Below are 20,459 nucleotides of genomic sequence, written 5' to 3'. Positions count from 1 at the left end.
CTGGTCTTATATCTTAACAGTTTGTTTTTTTGACCTGGAGAATTTCTATTTATACTTTTGTAATACGTTTCCCTGATTTTTTTGCATATTAAACAGTGCACATTGTTCTAAAGACACAATACCAATATAGGAGCTCAAATATTTAATTTCAAGGGAAAACAGACTTAGGAGGAAGAGCAACAGAGGGAGGAAGAGAGCCAAAGGGAGGCAGCTGCTATTTTGAGGCCTGTAGGCGGAACTTCTGTTGCCTGAGTCCAGAAAGCAAAATGTGTTGCAGAGTAGAAATGATTTTAATGAGAAGTCAAGTGGCTGAGCTTTGGGAAAGCTGCCTCTAGGGGCTTTTTCACCTTTGTGTTCTATTTTATTTCTGAGATTTGTCCATATTGTAAGAACTAAAATACACAATTAAATAAATTGCACTGAAAGAACAAATAGCACATCCTCCCCCCTCCCCAAACAATGGTGTGTGGTCTTCTTGATAAGGCGTATGGGGACAGACTTAAAGATCTCAATCTGTATACTTTGGAGTAAAGGCGGGAGAGGGGAGATATGATAGAGACATCTAAATACAATATACAAAAAATTGTTATTAGCCTAGTGGTGGAGATACCCCATGAAAGTACATTTATAATAGAGACATTTAAATACCTATGTGATGTAAATGAGAATGAGTCGAGTCTCTTTTATCTGAAAGGAAGCTCTGGAATGACAGGACATAGGATGAAGTTAAGAGGTGATAGGCTCCAGAGTAATCTGAGGAAATACTTTTTTACGGAAAGGGTGGTAGAGAGTGGTGGAGAGCTGGAACGCTCTTCTGGAGTCTGTTGTAGGAGAAAACACCCTCCAGGGTTTCAAGACTAAGCTGGACAAGTTCCTGCTAAACTGGGACGTACGCAGGTGAGGCTGGACTCATTTAGAGCACTGGTCTTTGACTTGGGGACTGCCGCGTGAGCGGACTGCTGGGCAGGATGGACCACTGGTCTGACCCAGCAGCGGCAATTCTTATGTAGATGCGTGGAACAGTCTCCCGGAAGAGGTGGTGGAAACAGAGACTGTGTCTGAATTCAAGAGGGCCTGGGATAGGCATGTGGGATCTCTCAGAGAGAGAAAGAGATAATGGTTACTGCGGATGGACCATTTGGCCTTTATCCGCCGTCATGCTTCTAATGACATTGACCAATGACTTTCCTTCACTTTAACTTATACCAAAACAGGTATGTCTTCAGTTGCTTGTGAAAAATAAGGCACTTCTGACCCCAGCAGCAAATGAAGATCCTGAGTTCAAGAAAACCAGCCCTTCCACACAGAGGACAGGGACAGCAAACACAAACCAGCAGAGCAATGAAACCAACATCAGTAACTGTATCATCATATGAAAATCAGCAGTGGAGAGATAAAGAGCAAAAAATGCAGAAGCCAGAGTGGGAAACCTACAGAGCCCAAGATAGCTTTTGATGACCATGCCATGTTCAGTGAGAAAGGGGGAGATTTTGATCATAATCAGCACAGCAGTGCCCCAGTTGTCAGCGTGACACATAAGTGAGGAGATCATGAGTGCCCCAAGTATTAGTGTGATGCCTGCATGGGAGAGAAGAGGGAGGTTTTGATGATGGTCAGTGCAGCAGCAGTTTGATCCTTCCATGCATGAGGAGGAGGAGGTGTCTGACGATGAGCAGAACTGCAGTGCCTCTACTTTACTTCAAAAAGTTTCTGCACTTTCATATTTTTGTGGGAGAAGTGGTAAGAGGGTGTGTTGCAGAATCTCATGGGACTAGTGATGTCATTTGCTTTTGAGGTATTGCATAAATAGTATTTGAAAAAAGAAAAGTGCAGAATATGAAATAAAGAATATCGAAACCTAACTCAGCAGACTAATCGAATTTTCTCTGAATTGGTTTGGTAGTACTGTGTTGTAAAAGTAACTTAGAAAAAGACCTAATGACCCATCCAGTCCTTCCAGTTATTCCTCACAGGATATTGCTGCTTTTCCAAGTCTTTGGTTGGTCGGCCAGTTCCTAGACTGAATCCCACACCTCGCTCTTGGCATTGAGCCTATGTTCTGCCAGTGATGTGCATTTCATTCATGCTCAATGGTTGTCCTGTGCTGTGATCACAGCTCCTGCCTGCAGCTTCCTTGGAGAAATGTGGAACTCAGTTTTGCTTTCATCCTGCTTCTGTCTAGTACATCTCGGAGAGGAGAAAGTTTTAAGGAAAGTCTGCCTTTCTGTCAGGAGCCTGCAGGGAGGCAGCCATTTCAGCCTTCCTCTCTCGGCAGTGGCTGTGGCGTCTTCTGACAAAGCTGTAGAAAGCCTTCTCTGTTAAAAGCAAAGTCAATGAGTTTGGCAGAAAGCAGGGAAAGTCTGCTCTTTGTTGTGGAGAAACATGTGACGCAGACATTGTGCAGTCTTTGTGGAAACAATACTGCACATTACAAACCAGCACTCGGAAGGGGGATTCTTATTTCTAAAGCTCCATCAGCGTGCACAATGTTACGCTGTTCCAGAGAGATTATTTAGAAGGCCTCATCTGGGCTGGTCCAGTGGCTCTGTTGGCAAGTTTTGTGCTGTCCTGAATGATGAGACATAAAGAGTTGACGTGTAATGCTGGAAGATGGTCCCCTAGGTCGGAAGGCACTCACCATGCTTCTAGGGCAGTAAAAATCCAATGCCATCTTGAGGCTGGTACTGGTGTCTGTCTGAAACTTAGTGCAGCTTTTGGCTGGGAATCACTGCCCTCTTCTATCTTGTATGTTTGAATTGGGCGCTGGTGGCAGGGTCTTCCAGTGCGTTTCCTCACACCTAAATTGGGCTTCTGTGCTTAGTCCAGCGCTGTTGAATCTGTGTCTTACTCGGTTGGTGACTTCAGTTGCTTCAGCTGCAGCTCTTGCATTTTGCTGATAATGTTCAAACCTTGGCCTTTCTGGTCCCGGTTACTCTACAACACTGCCTCAAGCTTGTGAACTGGCTTTTTAATCAGGGCCTGAAAATGAGCCCACTGAAATTCAGGGCAGTGTGAGTTGGGAGGAAGCTCCCTCCTGTTAACACAGTTCTCCTCAAAGGGGCCCCTTTCTTCTGTTTTACTACTTGAGATCTAGCCGGGTACTTAGGACCTGGGTTGACCACTATTGAAAACAGGATCCTGGGCTTGATGGACCTTTGATCTGTTCCAGTATGGCAATTCTTAAGTTCTTATGTAAGCCATTGTGACATCACTGCTGAGGTTGGCTCTTAGGCATTGGTGGAATGAGGCATTATGACATCACAATCTCAGCTCTGGAATGTTGCTACTCTTTGGGTTTCTGCCAGATACTTGGGTTGGCCACTGTTGGAAACAGGATCCTGGGCTTGATGGACCTTCGCTCTGTCCCTGTACAGCAGCTCTTATGTTCTTGTGAACTTTTTTTGCAAATGACTCATCTTGCCTACACTTGCAACTTAGCTCTGAGTCAGGAAATTGATAGAGGAAAGATGAAAGAATAGAAAATAAAGCCAAATTTTATAGTAAGAGCTGCTTGTAAGGTTAGTGTTACCACCTGGCAGGAGTCATAGGATTGGCTTTTGGATTTTTCCTTTAGTCAGTGCTGCCTTTGCAGGACTCCGTTAAAGGCATCCGAAGAAGTGATCCAGGCCTTCCTGCTTTTTACTATCTCCCTCTGTTCCTTCAGTGTGACTGTTCTCAAATCTCCAGGTTACATACTTTGGAAGCTGGCACTGCTGTAGATGCTTAAGACTTATTAATGCTTTGTCAGCCTGTTGAGGGAAGGGCGTGGACAGATGCTCAAAACCTAACACCAGCGCTGGAGGCGATTAGAATTCTCTAATCGTTTCAGCACAGACCACAACTTAATGCATGTAAATGCATTTAAATATAGTCATTACTTAATCTGCCGTATGATTAAAAAGAAAAAGGGGGGGCTGGTCTGGAGCAGTGTTGAGAGATGGTTGAGAGAAGAGGCATCTAATGACACCTCCTTCTCAACCATTGATCTGACCCAACCAAGCCAGGCCCAACCTCTGCTTCTGGCCCTGGTGGTCTAGTGGTGTTCAGACCCTGCCCCTTGCCTACTGGCTCCTCCACATACCTTAATCGTAGGAGGCAGGAGGAAGTAGGCATTCTTTCTGCCTCTTGGCCATCCTTTTCAAAATGGCGGCTCCCAGACCCTTCCTGGTGCATCCTGGGATGCACTAGGTGGGGCCAAAGCACCATATGAGTATAAGGAGAAAACTCCTTATATGGTACTTAGGCCCTGCCCGGTGATCCCAGGATGCACTGGGCAGGGGTGGGGTGCCACTATTTTGAAAATGGCAGCCCAGAGGCAGGAGGGATGCTTACTCCCTCCTTCTACCTGTGACTAAGGTCTGTGGAGAAGTGAGGGTTCTACTAGACCACCAGGGCCAGTGGGCAGGAGGTGGGGTCTGAACATCAGTAGACCACCAGGGCAGTGATAAGCGGTTGGGCTCAGGGAAGGGACAGGCATGCTGTGGCATGCTTTTTGCTTTGTTTGACTTTCCTGTGGGTGCCTCAGCGCTGATTGAGTCAGGAACTGACAGGAAAGTTAGCTCAGAATAACGAGCAGTAAATTACTGCTGCAATTTTAACCTAGCGTGAATTTGCATGCTCATTACTTTTGAGCATGCCAGCTGATTTTTCCTTGCTGGATTTGTGGTACAGTTTCCTCTACTGCAATCTTTTGATAGTGGGCACATAAGAAAGAGCTGGAATTCATGAAGTTTCACATCTGCTTGAACAACCAGAAAGTCAGTTTTTCCCCCAAAGAAAAATCTCATCTGTTCTTAGATTCAGATTGAATTTGACTGTCTCCGAGCTGAAGTGGAGATTCTGACAGTGCTACAGTGGAGCTCATTGAAGCCAAGTCTCGTGGCTCATGGATTGCTGCCTGCCTGGAAAATTAAAAAGCAAGATCTTTAGCCTCTTGCTCCAGACATGAATCCCAGAACAAGTGAGTGGGCAGAGTGTTTCAGAGGGGGGAAGGGAAGGGATTTGTATACTGCCTTTTTGTAGTTTTACAACCAGACTCAAAGTGGTTTACATACAAGTACTTCAAGCATTTTCTCCATCTGTCCTGGTGGGATCACAATCTATCTAATGTACATGAGGCAATGGAGGATTAAGTGACTTGCCCAGTGTCACAGGGAGCGTGAGATTTCTGCCCACAACCTCAGGTTGCCGAGGCTCTAGCTCCAACCACTAGGCCACACTCTCTCCTCCCTGAAGAGTTTGGCAGATGGAGAAATAGGAGTAGGAAGACTTAAGAAGACCTGAGCATTGAAGTTCTTTCATCCAAACAGGATCTCAATGTGCCTTATAATTGGAGAACTTCAGAAACCATATATGCAGGGAAGAAGGCTTGCTCCTGTAGAATAACAGAAGAGCAAAAGAGTTTCTCCACTGGTTCAGACCAAAGGTCCATCCTGCTCAGTATTCCATGTCCAGTAGTGGTCAATCTTGGAAGAGTCCTAAAAAGGTAGCAAGATTCCATAATACTAGCCTCTAGGGTGACGTTCTCTATGTCCATTTTTATCCATTGTGTCTTTCATAATTAGATTGTAAGTTCTTTTGAGAAGGGACTGTCTCTTCAGTGCATTTTATACATTTTACACCGAGCACAAGTTTCAATTTTAGCGTGCATTAAGTCTCAAAGAATCAATATATTTATCATCATACCAGACGTTTGTGGGTGTTTTTTTCATCCATACGACTCTTAAGACTCCTGAGGTAGGCCAGTTGAGGCCAAAACATGTACATGTCAAGTCATTGAGTTTGAACCATTCAGTTATTTGATGAATAAAGGACTTTTACGTAACAAATAATGTTCACCAAGCTTATTAGGACATATCCACTCTTTGCTTTGTGATGTACAGTGCTACCATTCGGGATATCCACAATGAATATTCATGAGAAACATTTCATGCCCTACCTCCATTATCTTATGCATATTATTCATGGCTGGTTGTGACCCAAGAACTTGTTGAAAATCCCTGCTCTGGGAATAAGCAGTATCTTTTCTCAAGTCAACCTTTAATAACAGTTTATGGATTTTTCCTTTGGAAACTTGTTCAAACCTTTTTTTAAAGCCTGCTATGCTAACTTATTTTACCACATTCTCCAGCAACCAATTCCAGAGCTTAATATATATTCTTCCATTTGTTTTATTTGTGCTGCTACAGTATGTAACTTCATAGTGTCTCCTTATCTTTGTACTTTTTGATAGAGTAAAAAATCGATTAGCTTTTACCTGGTCCATTCCATTCGGGATTTTATAGATCTCTATCATATCCTCCCTTAGCCATCTCTTCTCTAAGGTGAAGAGCCCTGACCTTTTACAGTAAGTCTTTCTTCATATGAGAGTTCTTCTGTCCCCTTAATCAGTTTGGTTGCCCTTATCTGCAACTCTATTTGAGATGTGGTGACCTGAATTGCATGCAGTACTCATGGAGAGGCCATACTATGGAATGACACAGAAAAAATTATGATATTCTTTGATTTATTCTCTCTTTCCTAATAATTCTTAGCTTTCTGTTTTCTTTTTTGGCGACTGCATACTGAGCAGATTTCAACTTATTGTTCATGTTAAGGAGGCTAGCATCGTGCAGCTATAATCTGGGTGATTTTTCCCAATGTGCATCACTTTGCATTTGTCCACATTAAATTTCATCTGCCGTTTAGATGCTCAATCTCCCAGTTTCACAAGGTCCTGCAATTTCTCACATGTGATATAACAACATGGGATAATTTTGTGTCATCTGTCAAATTGATCACATCACTCACCCATTTCTAGATCGTTTATAAATACAGGCAGTCCCCTGTTTAAGAATGCTCAACTTACGTCAGACTCATATACTTACGAACCGGGGTCCTGCTTCTCCCTTCATGTGCCAACTACTACTATTTATCATTTCTATAGCACTCAAAGGCCAACATGACCCTTTTCCTCCCTTCAGTGTCCCAATGCGCCCCTCGTCCTCTTCATTTGCCTCCCTCCCTCAGGTCACGGGTGTTATCTCCTCTGGCCGGCTCCCTCCTCCCTGCTGTAGTTCTCTTCTAAAGGCCACGGCCATGTGTCCTGCACGCGGCCCACAGCTGACCTGGAAGCTTTGAGAAGTATGTCAGGAGGAGGGAGCCAGACAGAAGAGGTAACACCTGTGACCCGCGAGAGGGAGGTGAGAAGGAGGACATGGGAGGGAGGAAGAGGGGTGCCTTGGGACAGAGAAATAAGGAAGGAAACTTCAGACAAAGGAGGGAGGGAGAGAGGGGAGCATGAACTTGGAACATAAGATGGAGGGAGTGAGGGAAAGAGATGCTGAGGTGGGGGAGAGAATAGAAAGGGGGAATTATTGGGCAGGGTGTTTGAGTGAGAGGGAAAGAGATGGTCACATGTGGAAATGAAGAAAGAGGTGAATTGTTGGGCATAGGGAGGGAGAGAGAAATATTAGATTTGGTGGAAGAAGCGTGAGGCATGGATGCATGGGGAAGAGAGAAATGAGAGGGAGAAATGTTGGATGTGGTGGTGGAGAGGGAAGAGTGGGACAGATGAAGAACAAAAGTAAGTGTAAACCTCCTATCTTTACTTTCTATTTAAACTACGGTACTTTATTTTGAGGACTGTTTCTTAATGTTTCATGTTTTTATAGACTGTGTACTATACAGCATCCAAGTTACATACAAATTCAACTTAAAAATGGTTTAAAAATGGAACCCATTCTTAACCAGGGGACTGCCTGTCTGTGAAACACTGGCCCCGCTATTCACCTTCCTCCATTGAGAAAACTGAACATTTAACCATACTCTACATTTTCTGTCTTAACCAGTTCCCAATCTACATCAGGACTTTTCCCTCTTATTCCCTGGCTTTCTAATTTCCTCAGGAGTTTTACATGAAAGACTTTCTGACAATTCAGATACATTGTATCAACCTTTATCCATGTTTATTCACGCCTTCAAAAAAATGTTGCACACTGGTGAGGCAAGACTTCTGTTGCTAGATCTTCTGTTGGCAAGTGCTAGAAAATTCTGCTGCATTTGCATAAGCTTGCATACAGTTAAAAATTCCAAACCAATGTCCTTTAAAAAACCAGGTTTCAAATCTTTCTTTGTATGTCTTTTTTTATTCTTTCTTCTGCCAGCTCCTTTTTCTCCTCTCATACGCATTGTCTTTGATGACAGCCTTCTGTCTCCCTCCCACTGATGCCTCTTCGCTCACTTGTCTTCACATGTCTTTTTTCTCCTTCTCCACTTCTCACCAACCTTTCATTCCTTTCTTTTACATCTTCACCCCTTCAACCTCTGGACCTTTTTCCTGACCTTCCCCCTCCCTCTTGAGTCAAAGGAACAGAGCAGGCTGATAGGCTGGTGTCTGTGGAAGGATGCAAAACGGATGCAACTGACGGAGGCCATCGCAGTGAGGCACAGGGTGATCAACCCAGGGTACAAATATAGTTTGTTATAGGCCGTTAACATGGAATCACAGCAGGCATCATTTAATTAGTTAAATTGAGATCCAGGAAAAGGAATTGCCGAGAATCATTCCAAGCTTGATATTAAAACCCAAGAGTTCATTTCCCAGATGCGCTTAGGAGCCAGCTCTGTGGGTGTTATGAATGCTTCCCTGACAGACTCCCTGAGTTTAGCACCCCAGAATCATTTTGCAGAGTTTGCCTCCTAAGACTGAGTGTGACTTTGTGTCTAGCAGTGACACTCTTTTAGGTGTATATCCAGAAACATTTAGCAAAAGGTTATTTCACTAGGAATCCTAACCTCAGTTTTGTTGGGCCAGCCACTGAAGGTGAGAGAGAATTTATTCTAGACGTGCTTTCATGCAGAACTATTGAGTTCCGTGGTACGCTGGGGGTGGCATGTTGGTGGCAGCTGAGTATCTCTGAGAAGGTCGTAGGAAGCTGATGATTGAGGAGCGGCCTCAGCTGTTCAGATTATTACAGAGCTTGAAGGTAAAAACCCTTGGAGGAGGGCAGGTGTTGGATTATGTCTGGGAATGTGTATGCTCACGTACCCAGGATAGAGAAGCAATGAGGTAGAGGGCAGAAAGCAATAGGTTTCTGTGGCTGGCAGCTGGGGGCAGATCCTTCGCAGGAGGGATCAGCTCCCATTTGCCATGCCACTGTGGGCTGAGCTGTAGGCTAGTTGGTGTTGCCCAAGCCCTGCTTTTGCTAGGCAGCTGCTTTGAATCAGGAACTGAATGGTACCCTAAGGCAGGAGAGATGGGGCTGATAAGTAGGTCAGTGATGCTGTGTGAAATGTGAATCCCCAGCAGCTGAGGTAAGAGCCAGTGTTTGGTCCTAGAACTCTCCCTAGTCAGTGGCACCATAATTCAAGGGATACAGAGTAACCCAAATGTAGAAAGTGGACTGCTTACAAAGCTCCTTCTGGGATTCGGTAAAAATAACCCAATGCCAAGGTTTGCAGTGCCAGTTTACTGGCTCTCTAACAAGTCTGTTGATCCCCACATCAGGACCATGGCCCACACAACATCAGCAACTAAATGGTTTGATCTTTTTGGATGTACCAGACTCCCAGGGAACCTAGTTTTGAGCACGTGGGGGAGGCTGAGATGTTGTCTTCATGCCTCAGGGAGGTTTGGTTTTAGTTTTTCAGATACCGTAAGCAGTTGTCCTTCTCGCTGTCTGCAGCTCTGTACTGCCTCTTCCTTTTAGCTTATCGCTGCATTTAATGTTTCTGGCTTGTAAAAGTTGTATTGTATGTGCTGAGATTAATAACAGTGAGCTTTGTTTCAAATGGAGCCTGAGATAAAGTACTCCCCCGAAATTTGCGAGGGTTACATTCTTGAAATGCCTGCGAATTTGGAAATATCGGACGTGGTTTAAAGCATGAGCAGCCAGTTGTCCCTGCAGGGAGCGCTTGCAGTCGCATCCCCTCGTCGTGGCCAGTGACCTAAACTTGCGCTCTCAGCAAGCCTCCCCCTCGCCTCCTCCTCCACTCTGACTCCGGCCTGCCCTCTCACCTTGCATGGGACTCAACTGTCATTCGTGGTTCTCCTTCCATCAGGATTGGTTGGGAAGATGTAAACTTTCCAGCTATTGGCTGCTCCGTGGGGAAAAAACGTGAATGACTGAGTCTGCAAATTCTGAACCGAAAATTTGCAGGGGTATACTGTACTTCCTAATGGAGAGGCTCTTGAAGAGGCCAATGAAGAGCTGTGCTATGGCTTGCTCAGAATTGCTCCTGGGTGGTTGAGATTTGCTTGAGGGATTTAATCACATTCTGGATTTTGCATTCTTCCAGCCTGGACCTAGGAAGTAAATTTTTGGCTTGTCTACTTGGCTTGGTTGGTATAGGGTTACCAAATGGCTCCAGAAAAGGAGGATGGATTGAGACATCCAAGTTTTATTTCCACTGAAAGCGATGGAATAAAGGAGGACTGACGGAGACACCTGGGCTTTAATTGCTTTGAAAGCAATGGATATCTCAATCTGTCCTCGTTTTTCTGGAGCCATCTGGTAACCTTTGGTTGGTACCATGGTACTTTCTGCATACAAGGCAGGCTCCGACTGTGTCATAAGCAGAGCTGCTAAGCACACTGAATTCATTCTACGCTTCAATTCCAGAACACCTGAAATAGGGAGAGAGGTTTATAAGATGTTGCTTCTGAATGGAAAATGAAAAGAAAACCCCAAATAAAATGGTGCCAGTTACTGCAAAGCACTGAAGCGAGATGCGGCGATGGTAGATGCAGTGCTAACTGCATGAGTTTCAAGAAAGCATCTGGGCCACACGGGGGTGTCTCATTTAAACAGCTGAATGGCCGTAGTTATCCATTTAATGTTCCTTGCCCACCGTGGTTTTTACTGTCATTTCATGCAGCCAATTTATTTTCTGCCTCCATGGGTCCTGCTGCTTCTTTTATCCTCTGGAAGCAACGTCAGTGTATGAGGGTGGTTTTCTAATACATCTGAAAGGAAGGCTTGTGTGTGGGGTAACACATCTTGACTGCTTAAAAAGGACGTGGGGAGAGGCACATTTACCATGCTCGCAGTGCCACTGTGCTTCACTTTGGAGCTTTTTAGACCAAAGGGCTACTTTAAGTGGGGAGAGCAGGCAGAGCAAGGCTTATTGAATTCCTTCGAACCCCTCTGCATATGTGTGTGTGTGTGTGCATGCATGTGATGAAGGAAGTAGACTAGAAAGCTCAGCCACTGTTTGATTACTTACAGTAATTAAATCCCGGTAATCAGCATATATTCCAGTTTGTTTTTTCATTTGTGGCTCTCAAATTTTTTGCATTTTAATAGTAACCAAAATACACAGGTTAACCTGATCTTTGAACTAACAAATGCAGTTCTGTCTAATGTGCAATAAGGAGGGAATTCTCGAAGGAGCTGCATAAATCCAGGCAGAAGGTAATCTCGTGAATACCAGGAATTTAGTCATTTATAGGTGCATCTCTTCACAGAGGCAATTAATAAATATGGAAATAACAATAATCTGCATATGCACATATTTTCAGTAGAATGCTCAAAGATTTTGCATATAATACTTTTAAGTTTTGTGCCTGTCTCCTCGGTCTGGCCAGTGGCACAAGAATTCACACCTAACCACATTTGTGTGTAGACAGCTGGTTACACTGGTATCCTATGTGAGGAAGTGGGCTCCAGAGAGGCCACTTTAGAGAACGGCACTCTGAAAACCAGAGATGAAAAGTGGTGTTCGGGGGATTACGTCTAACAGTACGGCGCTAAGATCCAGTATCAAATTCTTTACGTAGTGTGAAGTGAAGCAGGACCTGAATTGTCCTATTGTGAGTCTGACATTCTCACTTTTCATTTATTTTTCTTAATTGCATTTATTTTTGTGGTCACATCTGTACTTCCACTAGGTGTAAAGAAAATGGCCTTCTGTTATACAGGGCTGTCTACCACCAGTTCTTAATGGAACTAAAATCCGGATGTCTCAATCTGTCCTCTTTTTTTCTTTTTCTTTTTTTTGAGCCATATGGTAACGCTAGAGATACCAGAGCCCTGTAAAACCCAAGCGAGGACAGCGTATCGATGAGTAAGTGGTGATTTACCATGTCAGAAGCTACAGATAGATAAGGAGGCTGATGATGGAGTAGAGGCTTTTTGGATTTGTCCAGGAGAAGGTCATTGGAGACTTTCGTAAGGGCAGTTTCTGTAGAATGAAGAGGGCAAAAGCCTGATTGAAGCAAGTCAAGTATAGCTCGAGATGAGAGAAAGTCAAGACAAATGGCGGTGAACAGCACGTTCAAGTAACTTGAATAAGAAGGGGAGGAGGGATAAGGGGTGATAGTTGGAAGGGCAGGTAGGATCCAGTGAGGGTCTTTTGAGGAACAGTGTAATGGCGGCATGTTTGAAGGCATTGGGCACAGTTGCAGTGGGGAGTGATAAGCTGAAGATATGGCAGACAGAGAGGATGACAGTAGGAGAAATAATGATGAGTGAGGGATGGGATCAGAGGAACAGGTGGTGAGTTTGGAGGAGGAAAGAAAATGTGCAGTTTCCTTCTCAGTTAATTTTGTGAACCTTGTTCTAGAAATACTCATGGGGAGAGTGACAGAGAAGTTGGAGGTGGGGGGACTTGAGTAAGGAGTTCAATGTGGCAAAGAGTCGGTAAGGGTTAGAGCCGAGAGAATCAGGTGGGTATAGTAGTCTTGTTTGGCAAGTGAGAGCGCAGACTGGAAGGAGGTCAGGAGGAATCTGACATGAATGAAGTCGGCATGAGTATGGGATCTGAGCCAGAGCCATTCAGCCGCCTGGCACATGAGCGTAAGTAGTAGATTTTAGAGTTTAGCCAGGGCTGGGGTTTGAACCATCTTTCACAGCATGGGGATGGGGGTGTGTGAGGGTATTTAGAACAGAGGAGAAAGTAGTGTTACAGCGTCGTTTACAGACTTGTGTTGCATTTTGGTAGAGAGGAGGGGTGAAACAGCAGTGGAGAGAGTGTCGGGGTTGATGACCTGAAGATTCCTAAATGTACAGGTGAAGAACAGCCAGGGCTGTGGGGGAGGGTGATGGGTTGTGAAAATTATCAGATGATGGTCAGAGAGGCGAAGGACTGCCATGGAGAAATTTGTGATAGAGCAGTTGGAGAAGAAGCCAAGTTCAAGGCAGTGGTCATTCTGGTGGGTAGGGGTGGTGGAGCACAGCTGAGGATGTTAGGGTTAGAAGCCTAGAGGCATACGAGTCAGAGGGGATGTTAGTGTGAATGTTGAAATCGCCAAGAATGAGGAATGGAGATGAATGTTCATGAAAGAGGGAAAGCCAGGAGTCGAAGTCAATGACGAATGAAGAGGGACTTATCAGGGTGTCGGTAAATGACAGCTAAGTGGAGGGGCAGAGGTGCAAATAGATGGATGGAGTGGACTTCAAAGGAAGAGAAGTGGTGAGAATGAGGTGGAAGAAGGGGTTGAAACTAGAGAATGACACGGGGACAAATTTTTCCCCTTCCCCGCGGGACCTCATTTTCCCTTACTCACAAGTTCTTTTCCTGTCCCTGCCCCATTTCTGCAAGCTCCAAAGCTCCATCCTCATCTGCACAAGCCTTAAATACCTTAAAATCATAAGTGTTCGAGGCTTGTGCGGTTAAGATAGAGCTTACAGTAATGGGGCAGGGACAGGTACCGCGACAAAACTCACAGGGATGGGGCGGGAAAATTGAGTTCTCTAGTTGAAACCTAATCCCCTCACCTAAGAAGCAGAACTGTTGCACTCTCCCCAGTACCCAGCAGTCTTGCTCGCATGGTTGTAGTTTTAACAGCTGTGGTAAGCCACAGCTGGAATCCAAGGTCCAGCCACAATTCTGGAGCTATTCTTGGTGGAGAAATGAGTAATGGTGGGGATACAGCAGGACACAACCCAGGAAGATCTTTGGCACCGAACAGAAATTAACCAGCTTTCTTAAAGGGACATTAACATGGCTTTGCCCTGCAGTCTCTCCCATAGCATCATGACTGTGGATACCTCACTGCTATAATACTGAGGATTCCTGCTAGCTCTCTGAATTTGGAAGCTTCTTCTCCTGTCGGCTGGTACCGCTGGGCAGTAGGGATGTGCAATCAGTGTGTTAGTGTACCTTAAACAATCTAGTACAGTATATGCTAAATCAGAACATAAGAGTCCGACCATGGGTCCGTCTAGCCCAGTATCCTGTCTGCAACAGTGGCCAGGTCACAGGTACCTGACAGATTCTCAAAACGTCGACAGGAATACTTTTGGATTTTGTTACCTGAAAGCTTATTCCCCCATAGGACTGAATGAAAATATGGACAAATGTTTTTCCTTGTTCTCAACTTTCATACATTTTTTCATTCACATAAGACAAACTCCTGTATATATATATTTTTTGTTTTCTTCATTTTTACATTTTTTGATTCGTCCTTGCTGTTTTGTTTTTCACAATATCTATAACTCTTTGATCATTACGATCTTAGCTGTTCTTACACTGACGTCATTTGTGACGTCATTACGTTAAGGAGCTTTCGCGGGGCCTCCAGGACGTTTAAAATACCTCAAACGCCATTGTTTTTCACTTCCTCTAGCATTAGTTTGATTATGCTAAGCTCTGGTGGGTCATGCTTACAGGATTTATGGTCTCCTGTTGCTTGTGAATGGATTAACTGCTTCTGCATCTCATCTTACCAGCTGATAAATCTCCGCTCCTGACGAAGATACCAAAACGGAGCTTTGTTGAGTGGCGATAGAAACTTTGGCTGGGACTCAGTTAAGTAGTATTGTATTAATGGCGACAGTTTTTTGATGTTTTTTTTAACATCAACACATCAATTCTCATTGTGCAGTTTCTTGACAAATTTTGACACTTTGAGTGGGGGTTTAAAATGCTCCTATCTCTTTTTACTTCTGGTTTGAACCTACACCAAGCGTTTGTTGAGTTTTGTATTGATATTACAATTTGGACATGATGATGTACCGGGGCAGGTCTTATTTAGACTTCGAGTCTGGTGCTTGTCGCCCATGAGTTCCTGCCCGGGGCTAAATATTGCTCTAAAGGATGAGTTGTGCCCGTACTGATGTCCCATCATTATTTACTTAATATTTTATTAAGTTTCACATGCTGGTGTGTTTCCACCAGGAGAAAAAAGTTGTTGTCAATTGTTTTTTGATGCAGTTATGACAATTTCTTTGGGTTCTTTTTGAAGCCAGGTAGGGATGTGCCATCAAGCCTGTCCTAAAACATATCCAGGAATGGACATGCATATATGGTGGGAGGATCTGCCTGAGAAACTGAAACATCTACAGCAAGAACTTGTAGAATGCAAAAAGCACCATAATATTTAGTTATATTATTACGCTTGAGTAGAGTTTTTATTATTCTTGAATACTGTTACACACACTCACACACCCACTCGCTCTCTCAGCCGCAGGGGTCTGAGGACTGTAAGTGTGTTGGGAGCTTCCATTTGGAACATTTAGCAGAAAAGAGTTCAGCAGTTTTCAGCCACAAAATATTTCAGTTGGATGATGTGGGAGGAGAGGAAGTGTTAATGGCAAGTTTCATTTAAACCACCATTCGACTGGCCCAGAATAAGGAGCAGTAATGCAGCATCTCTTATTACCACTGTGAGACTTTGCATGGCATCTGAGGATGAATAGGGAAAAGTGTCATCTGCAGAAAAAGCACAGTGTCCACTTCTGCTGGTCGTGTTTCCAAGAGGAGACAGCTGGAATAAAGGCAACCCAGAGAAGGCATACTAAAGTGGAGAAGAGTTTACCTCATAGGTAATGTACAGCATTTATTCTTATGTAAATTTGACGGGTTTTTCAATTGTTTGTATGCATCACTGAATGTCCAGTGTTCATTTTATGTAAACCGCTCAGAACTTATGGCAGGGCTCTTTCAGTGAGGCCTCTTGAATGAGGAGGCATATGATGAAGGCGAAAAGGAGACAACTCGAGAGTAATCTAAGGTAGTATTTCTGTACAGAAAATGTGATAGAAGCACAGGAGAGATTGCAGATGGTATCTGAATTTAAGAAAACATGGAGCAAGCACAGAGAATCTCTGAGAGGGAGAAAGGGATTGTAGAGCTGAGCAATTGGTATGAGTGGGTAGACCAGAGAGGCCATATGGCCTTTATTTGCTGTCATTTCCTGTTGCAGAGGGTTTGTCAAAAAGGGAAAATACTTTTCCTTCAGATGGTCGGTTATATGGTAGTCTAAGAGGTCAGCCTAAGTAGTAATGGCCCATGAAGTCTAGAAACAATAGCATCAGTGGCCATAGAATCACAGAACGAGCAATGACCCTTCTGGCTGGCAGCAATAGTAGCAGTGGCTGCAAGGCCAGTGGTGGTCTACTTTGACACAATGGTTCCAGTAAGGAGAGGGGAAAGAGAGAGAAATTTTAGGATGAGTTAGAGAGACTGCTAGGGATGGAGTAAGGGAGAGAAAGAGACTGGTGGGAGGCAAAGAAAGTAATGGGGAAGTCCTGGGATGGCTAGCCATGGAATGTTGCTATTATTTGGGTTTCTGCCAGATACTTCTGACCTGGATTGGCCACTATTTGAAACAGGATACTGGGCTAAATGGACCATCGGTCTGTCCCAGTATAGCAATTCTTATGTTCTTATGTGAGCCAAGTCTAGGACAATCGAGCCATTGTGACATCGCTGATGAGGTTGGCTCTTAGGCATTGGTGGAATGAAGCATTATGACATCACAATCTCAGCTCTGGAATGTTGCTACTTTGGATTTCTGCCAGGTACTTGGACCTGGGTTGGCCACTTTTGGAAACAGGATACTGAGCTAAATGGACCATCGGTCTGTCCCAGTATAGCAATTCTTATGTTCTTATGTGAGCCAAGTCTAGGACAGTCGAGCTATTGTGCCATCACTGATGAGGTTGGCTCTTAGGCATTGGTGGAATGAGGCATTATGACATCACAATCTCAGCTCTGGAATGTTGCTACTTTGGGTTTCTGTCTGGAACTTGGGACCTGGGTTGGACACTGTTGGAAACAGGATACTGGGCTAAATGGACCATTGATCTTGGGGGTCGATAAGAGGTCCATACATCAAAAAGGTTTGGGAACTCCAATGTTAGAGAAATGGAGGAAGGTGCAATTATGGTAGAAGAGTAAGAAAATTCTGGAAAGCCTGTGATAAGCAGAGGGCATGAAGGTAAAACTGGAGATGGAGGTTAGGTTGTGGAGAAGTGAGCGAACGTAATGAGTTGACCTGCTGGGTATGGTGACAAGTTGGGGATATCACAGGGTTTCTCTGCTTATTCTGTTCTGCATGTGTAGAGTTTTGAGCTATCCAGGTCACAATATGCCTCTTTGCAGTTTCTACATTTTATGGGTGGTGAAAACTGAGCCCTTTTTAAATTTATCATTTACACAAGGATGGATGTTGATTCCTCATGTAAATCCTGGAACATCTGTGTGGAAATTTTGAATGAAGCTTCTAAAATAACCCAAGACCGTAATTATGTGATTCTGTTCAATTTTCCTGATGTTACTGGAGACTTTGTGATTATTTAATGTATTTTGAGGTCAGTGGAGAGACGTATCTGCAAGAAAGTTGTCAAATTCTGTATTGCCCAGTTCCGACTGTGCTGTGCGGGATTTGTCTGATGAATGACGAAGGAGGTTGGTCACCGAGGCAGAGATGAGGCTTTCAATCTTCCTCACGTGCACTTCAGATAGACCTTTGATTCTTGGATAAATTTCTGCTTTTACAACAGTTGATAAAATCCCTGACAGGTCATATGCTCTAAATTATTGGAGAGCGGCATTTCCCCTCAGTCTGAGGCATAACAAATGGGGTACATCTCCTATAATTCTCTTTCACATATGATGTGAATGACTTTGAAGATTGTGTGGCTCTCCTAGGACCAGGTATTGTGAGGAGGGTGCCATAGAAAACACCATACGCCCATGGGAGTCTGGTTGCTCTGTCTGTTTTTGTGATGCTGTCGGGGGATTTGCAAGGTTCTGTGAGTGCGAGAAGTAGTCTCAAAATAACCAGGGCCTAGGGAGGAGTAAGGTACTGTGGGAACCTGGTTTCAGGAGGATCTGAATGATACTGGAGCTTCTCCATCAGCACTTTTGTGGGAAATGACCTGTATGAGAGATTCACAAAGCAGATCTGTCAATAAACCTTAAGTAGTAGATTTTCTTCAAGATAATGCTTGTGGTCTGAAGAACCATTTGAGTGTCTTGAGAAAAATGTGTCAGTCTACGGTCCTCATCAGATAAATACTTTTTCCTTTTCTCTTCTGCAAGTGGAAAAATCTTGACAGCCTGGCCATGTGTCTACAGCAGAATCATTACACAGCAGAAACTTAAGAGCCTGGATGGTTAGTTCTCGGTGGTCTGGTGCCTTGGAACCAAATTGTACTTAGGTCAACTTTAACTTCTCAGTACTTGAAGGGCAGGGGTGCTGCAGAACAATGGCGTAGCTAGACAGCCAATTTTGGGCAGGCCTGAGTAAGATCATCAGCACTTCTTTCTTTTTTAACTCTTAGTTCATTTGCATTTTAAGTAACAAATAACATCAAGCTCAAAAACAATGCCAACAGCTATACTTAGCATAAGAAATCATAATGAAAAGGGGAGGGAGTACAATACAGTCAACACTTCTAATCTCTTAGTTTTGTACAAATTCCAAAAGCCAAAGTACATCCAGCCATTTACTCACATGGATATAAAATATGACAGCTGCTTTTTGAAAAGGCAGTGTATGTGTCTCCAACCTAAACTTGCTTAGAACATAAGAATAGCCTTACTGGGTCAGACCAATGATCCATCAAGCCCAGTATCCCGTCTTCACGGAGGTCAATTTAAGTCACAAGTACCTGGCAAAAACCCAAATAGTAGCAGCATTCCATGCTACTGATCCAGGGCAAGCAGTGGTTTCCCCCATGTCTGTCTCAACAGCAGACTATGGACTTTTCCTCCAGGAATTTGTCCCAACTTTTTTAAAACCAGTTACATTAACCACTCTTACCACATCCTCTGACAACATGTTCCAGAGCTTAACTATTTGAGTGAAAAAATATTTCCTCCTATTGGTTTAAAAAGTATTACTCTGTAACTTCTTTGAGTGTTCCCTAGTTTTTGCAAATCTTGATGCTGTTAAAAATCGATCCACTTGTAGCCGTTCTACACCACTCAGGATTTTGTAGGCTTCGACCATATCTCCCCTCAGCAGTCTCTTTTCTTCTGGGGACATTGCTAAATGCCAAAGCTTTCTGTGGGCGGAAAGCCATTAATGAAATCATCCCCTTTCCCTGTCTGCTTTAAGTGAAAGGACACAGAGAAACCACACAGCCACACCCACACATAGGGGGTTGAAAGCAGTTCCATTTGCAGTGCTCTACATGCTTTCCATACTTGTCTTGCAGTCATTAAAGTCCTAGATATTCAAAAGTGCTTATCTGAGTATCAGCACCTGGATCAAATTATTTTTCTTTTTCCTGAGCTATCTGCTCCTTGATATTCGTGTACTGGTCTTCTGCTTTTGTGTTACCATTTTTTCTTGAAAGTTGTTTAATCATGCTAGGTCCATTATTCGTAAGAAGTTCTCTGTTCACTGGCGGCAGGTGAATGTACAACTTCCCTCCGTGGATTTTCAAATGTTCTGTGAATAATATTAGATGGAATATTCGACTGAATGGCCTGATGCTATCTGTGAAATATGGGACTGAGTTAAGCATGGGGCAAGAGTAGGCCGAAAAAAATATTTGTTTAGTGATGCTGTTCAAAAGCAAAATGGATAATTGATATGTTTACTTAAGGCTTAAACAATGTGAATTAATCGTGTTAGTGTGGCTTCTCCACTGTCCATATAATCAGTGCCACAATCTGTGCGGATAGGGTGCTGCATTTACAGTTTACAGGCTTGCATTTCACTTATTCTGGTCCTTATCTTAAATGTGTACCACCTTGATGCTTTAACTTACTGCAAGATATGATGAACCTCTTAATTGCAAAGAGGGCTGCAGCCACCTCTGTTTAGATCCATGCTTTCGACTCCTAACTCCTCTCACCTTAGGTTCTGCATCCCCAACTTCTATGTCGTGTCTGTCTGTCCAAGTTAGATTGTAAGCTCTTCCGAGGATAGCACTCGGTGGTCAGAGGGGCTGAATATCCCTCCTCCTGTTTAGATGATTTAAGCAGGCTGGAACCTCTCCTGTACCCTGAAATCCTTAGGAATGCAGGGCCCATTAACCTTATGTAGTGAGCTCTGAGCCATCCAACAGACCCTGATGTTAACCTGATGAAGAGGGTGTTTGTGCCTTTGCATTTTTAAACAAATTAGAAAAGAAGCATATTAAATCAGTCCAGAAAAAGTTGACTTATAATTTGTGCATGGATGAGTTTCAAGTTTATTTCAATTTGATATACTGCCTATATAAATTAAAAACAAAAAACAGGAAAGGAATTAAACTATAACTGGGCTTTGTATACAGTCATCACCCAATGAGGAGCTT

The 20,459-nt window shown here is 43.7% G+C and overlaps 1 protein-coding gene across 2 annotated transcripts in view; it reads left to right on the top strand.

Annotated features, from left to right (window-relative positions):
• SRGAP3 (SLIT-ROBO Rho GTPase activating protein 3) overlaps window positions 1–20,459 on the top strand; it is a 102,660-nt gene that overhangs the window by 27,990 nt on the left and 54,211 nt on the right. Inside the window, exon 2 of one of the 2 annotated variants that reach the window (XM_033926591.1) lies at window positions 4,798–4,960. The exons of the other annotated variant lie outside the window; for it this stretch is intronic. Coding sequence (XP_033782482.1) covers window positions 4,945–4,960 — 16 coding nt within the window. The 5' untranslated portion in view covers window positions 4,798–4,944. The remainder of the gene's footprint in view (window positions 1–4,797; window positions 4,961–20,459) is intronic. 2 annotated transcript variants of the gene reach the window in all.

This window comes from Geotrypetes seraphini, chromosome 17 (genome assembly GCF_902459505.1).
Source record: "Geotrypetes seraphini chromosome 17, aGeoSer1.1, whole genome shotgun sequence".
In the NCBI taxonomy this organism is placed as follows: domain Eukaryota; kingdom Metazoa; phylum Chordata; class Amphibia; order Gymnophiona; family Dermophiidae; genus Geotrypetes; species Geotrypetes seraphini.
Note: the sequence above shows the minus strand (reverse complement) of the source record. Positions and strands in the feature narration are given on the sequence as shown.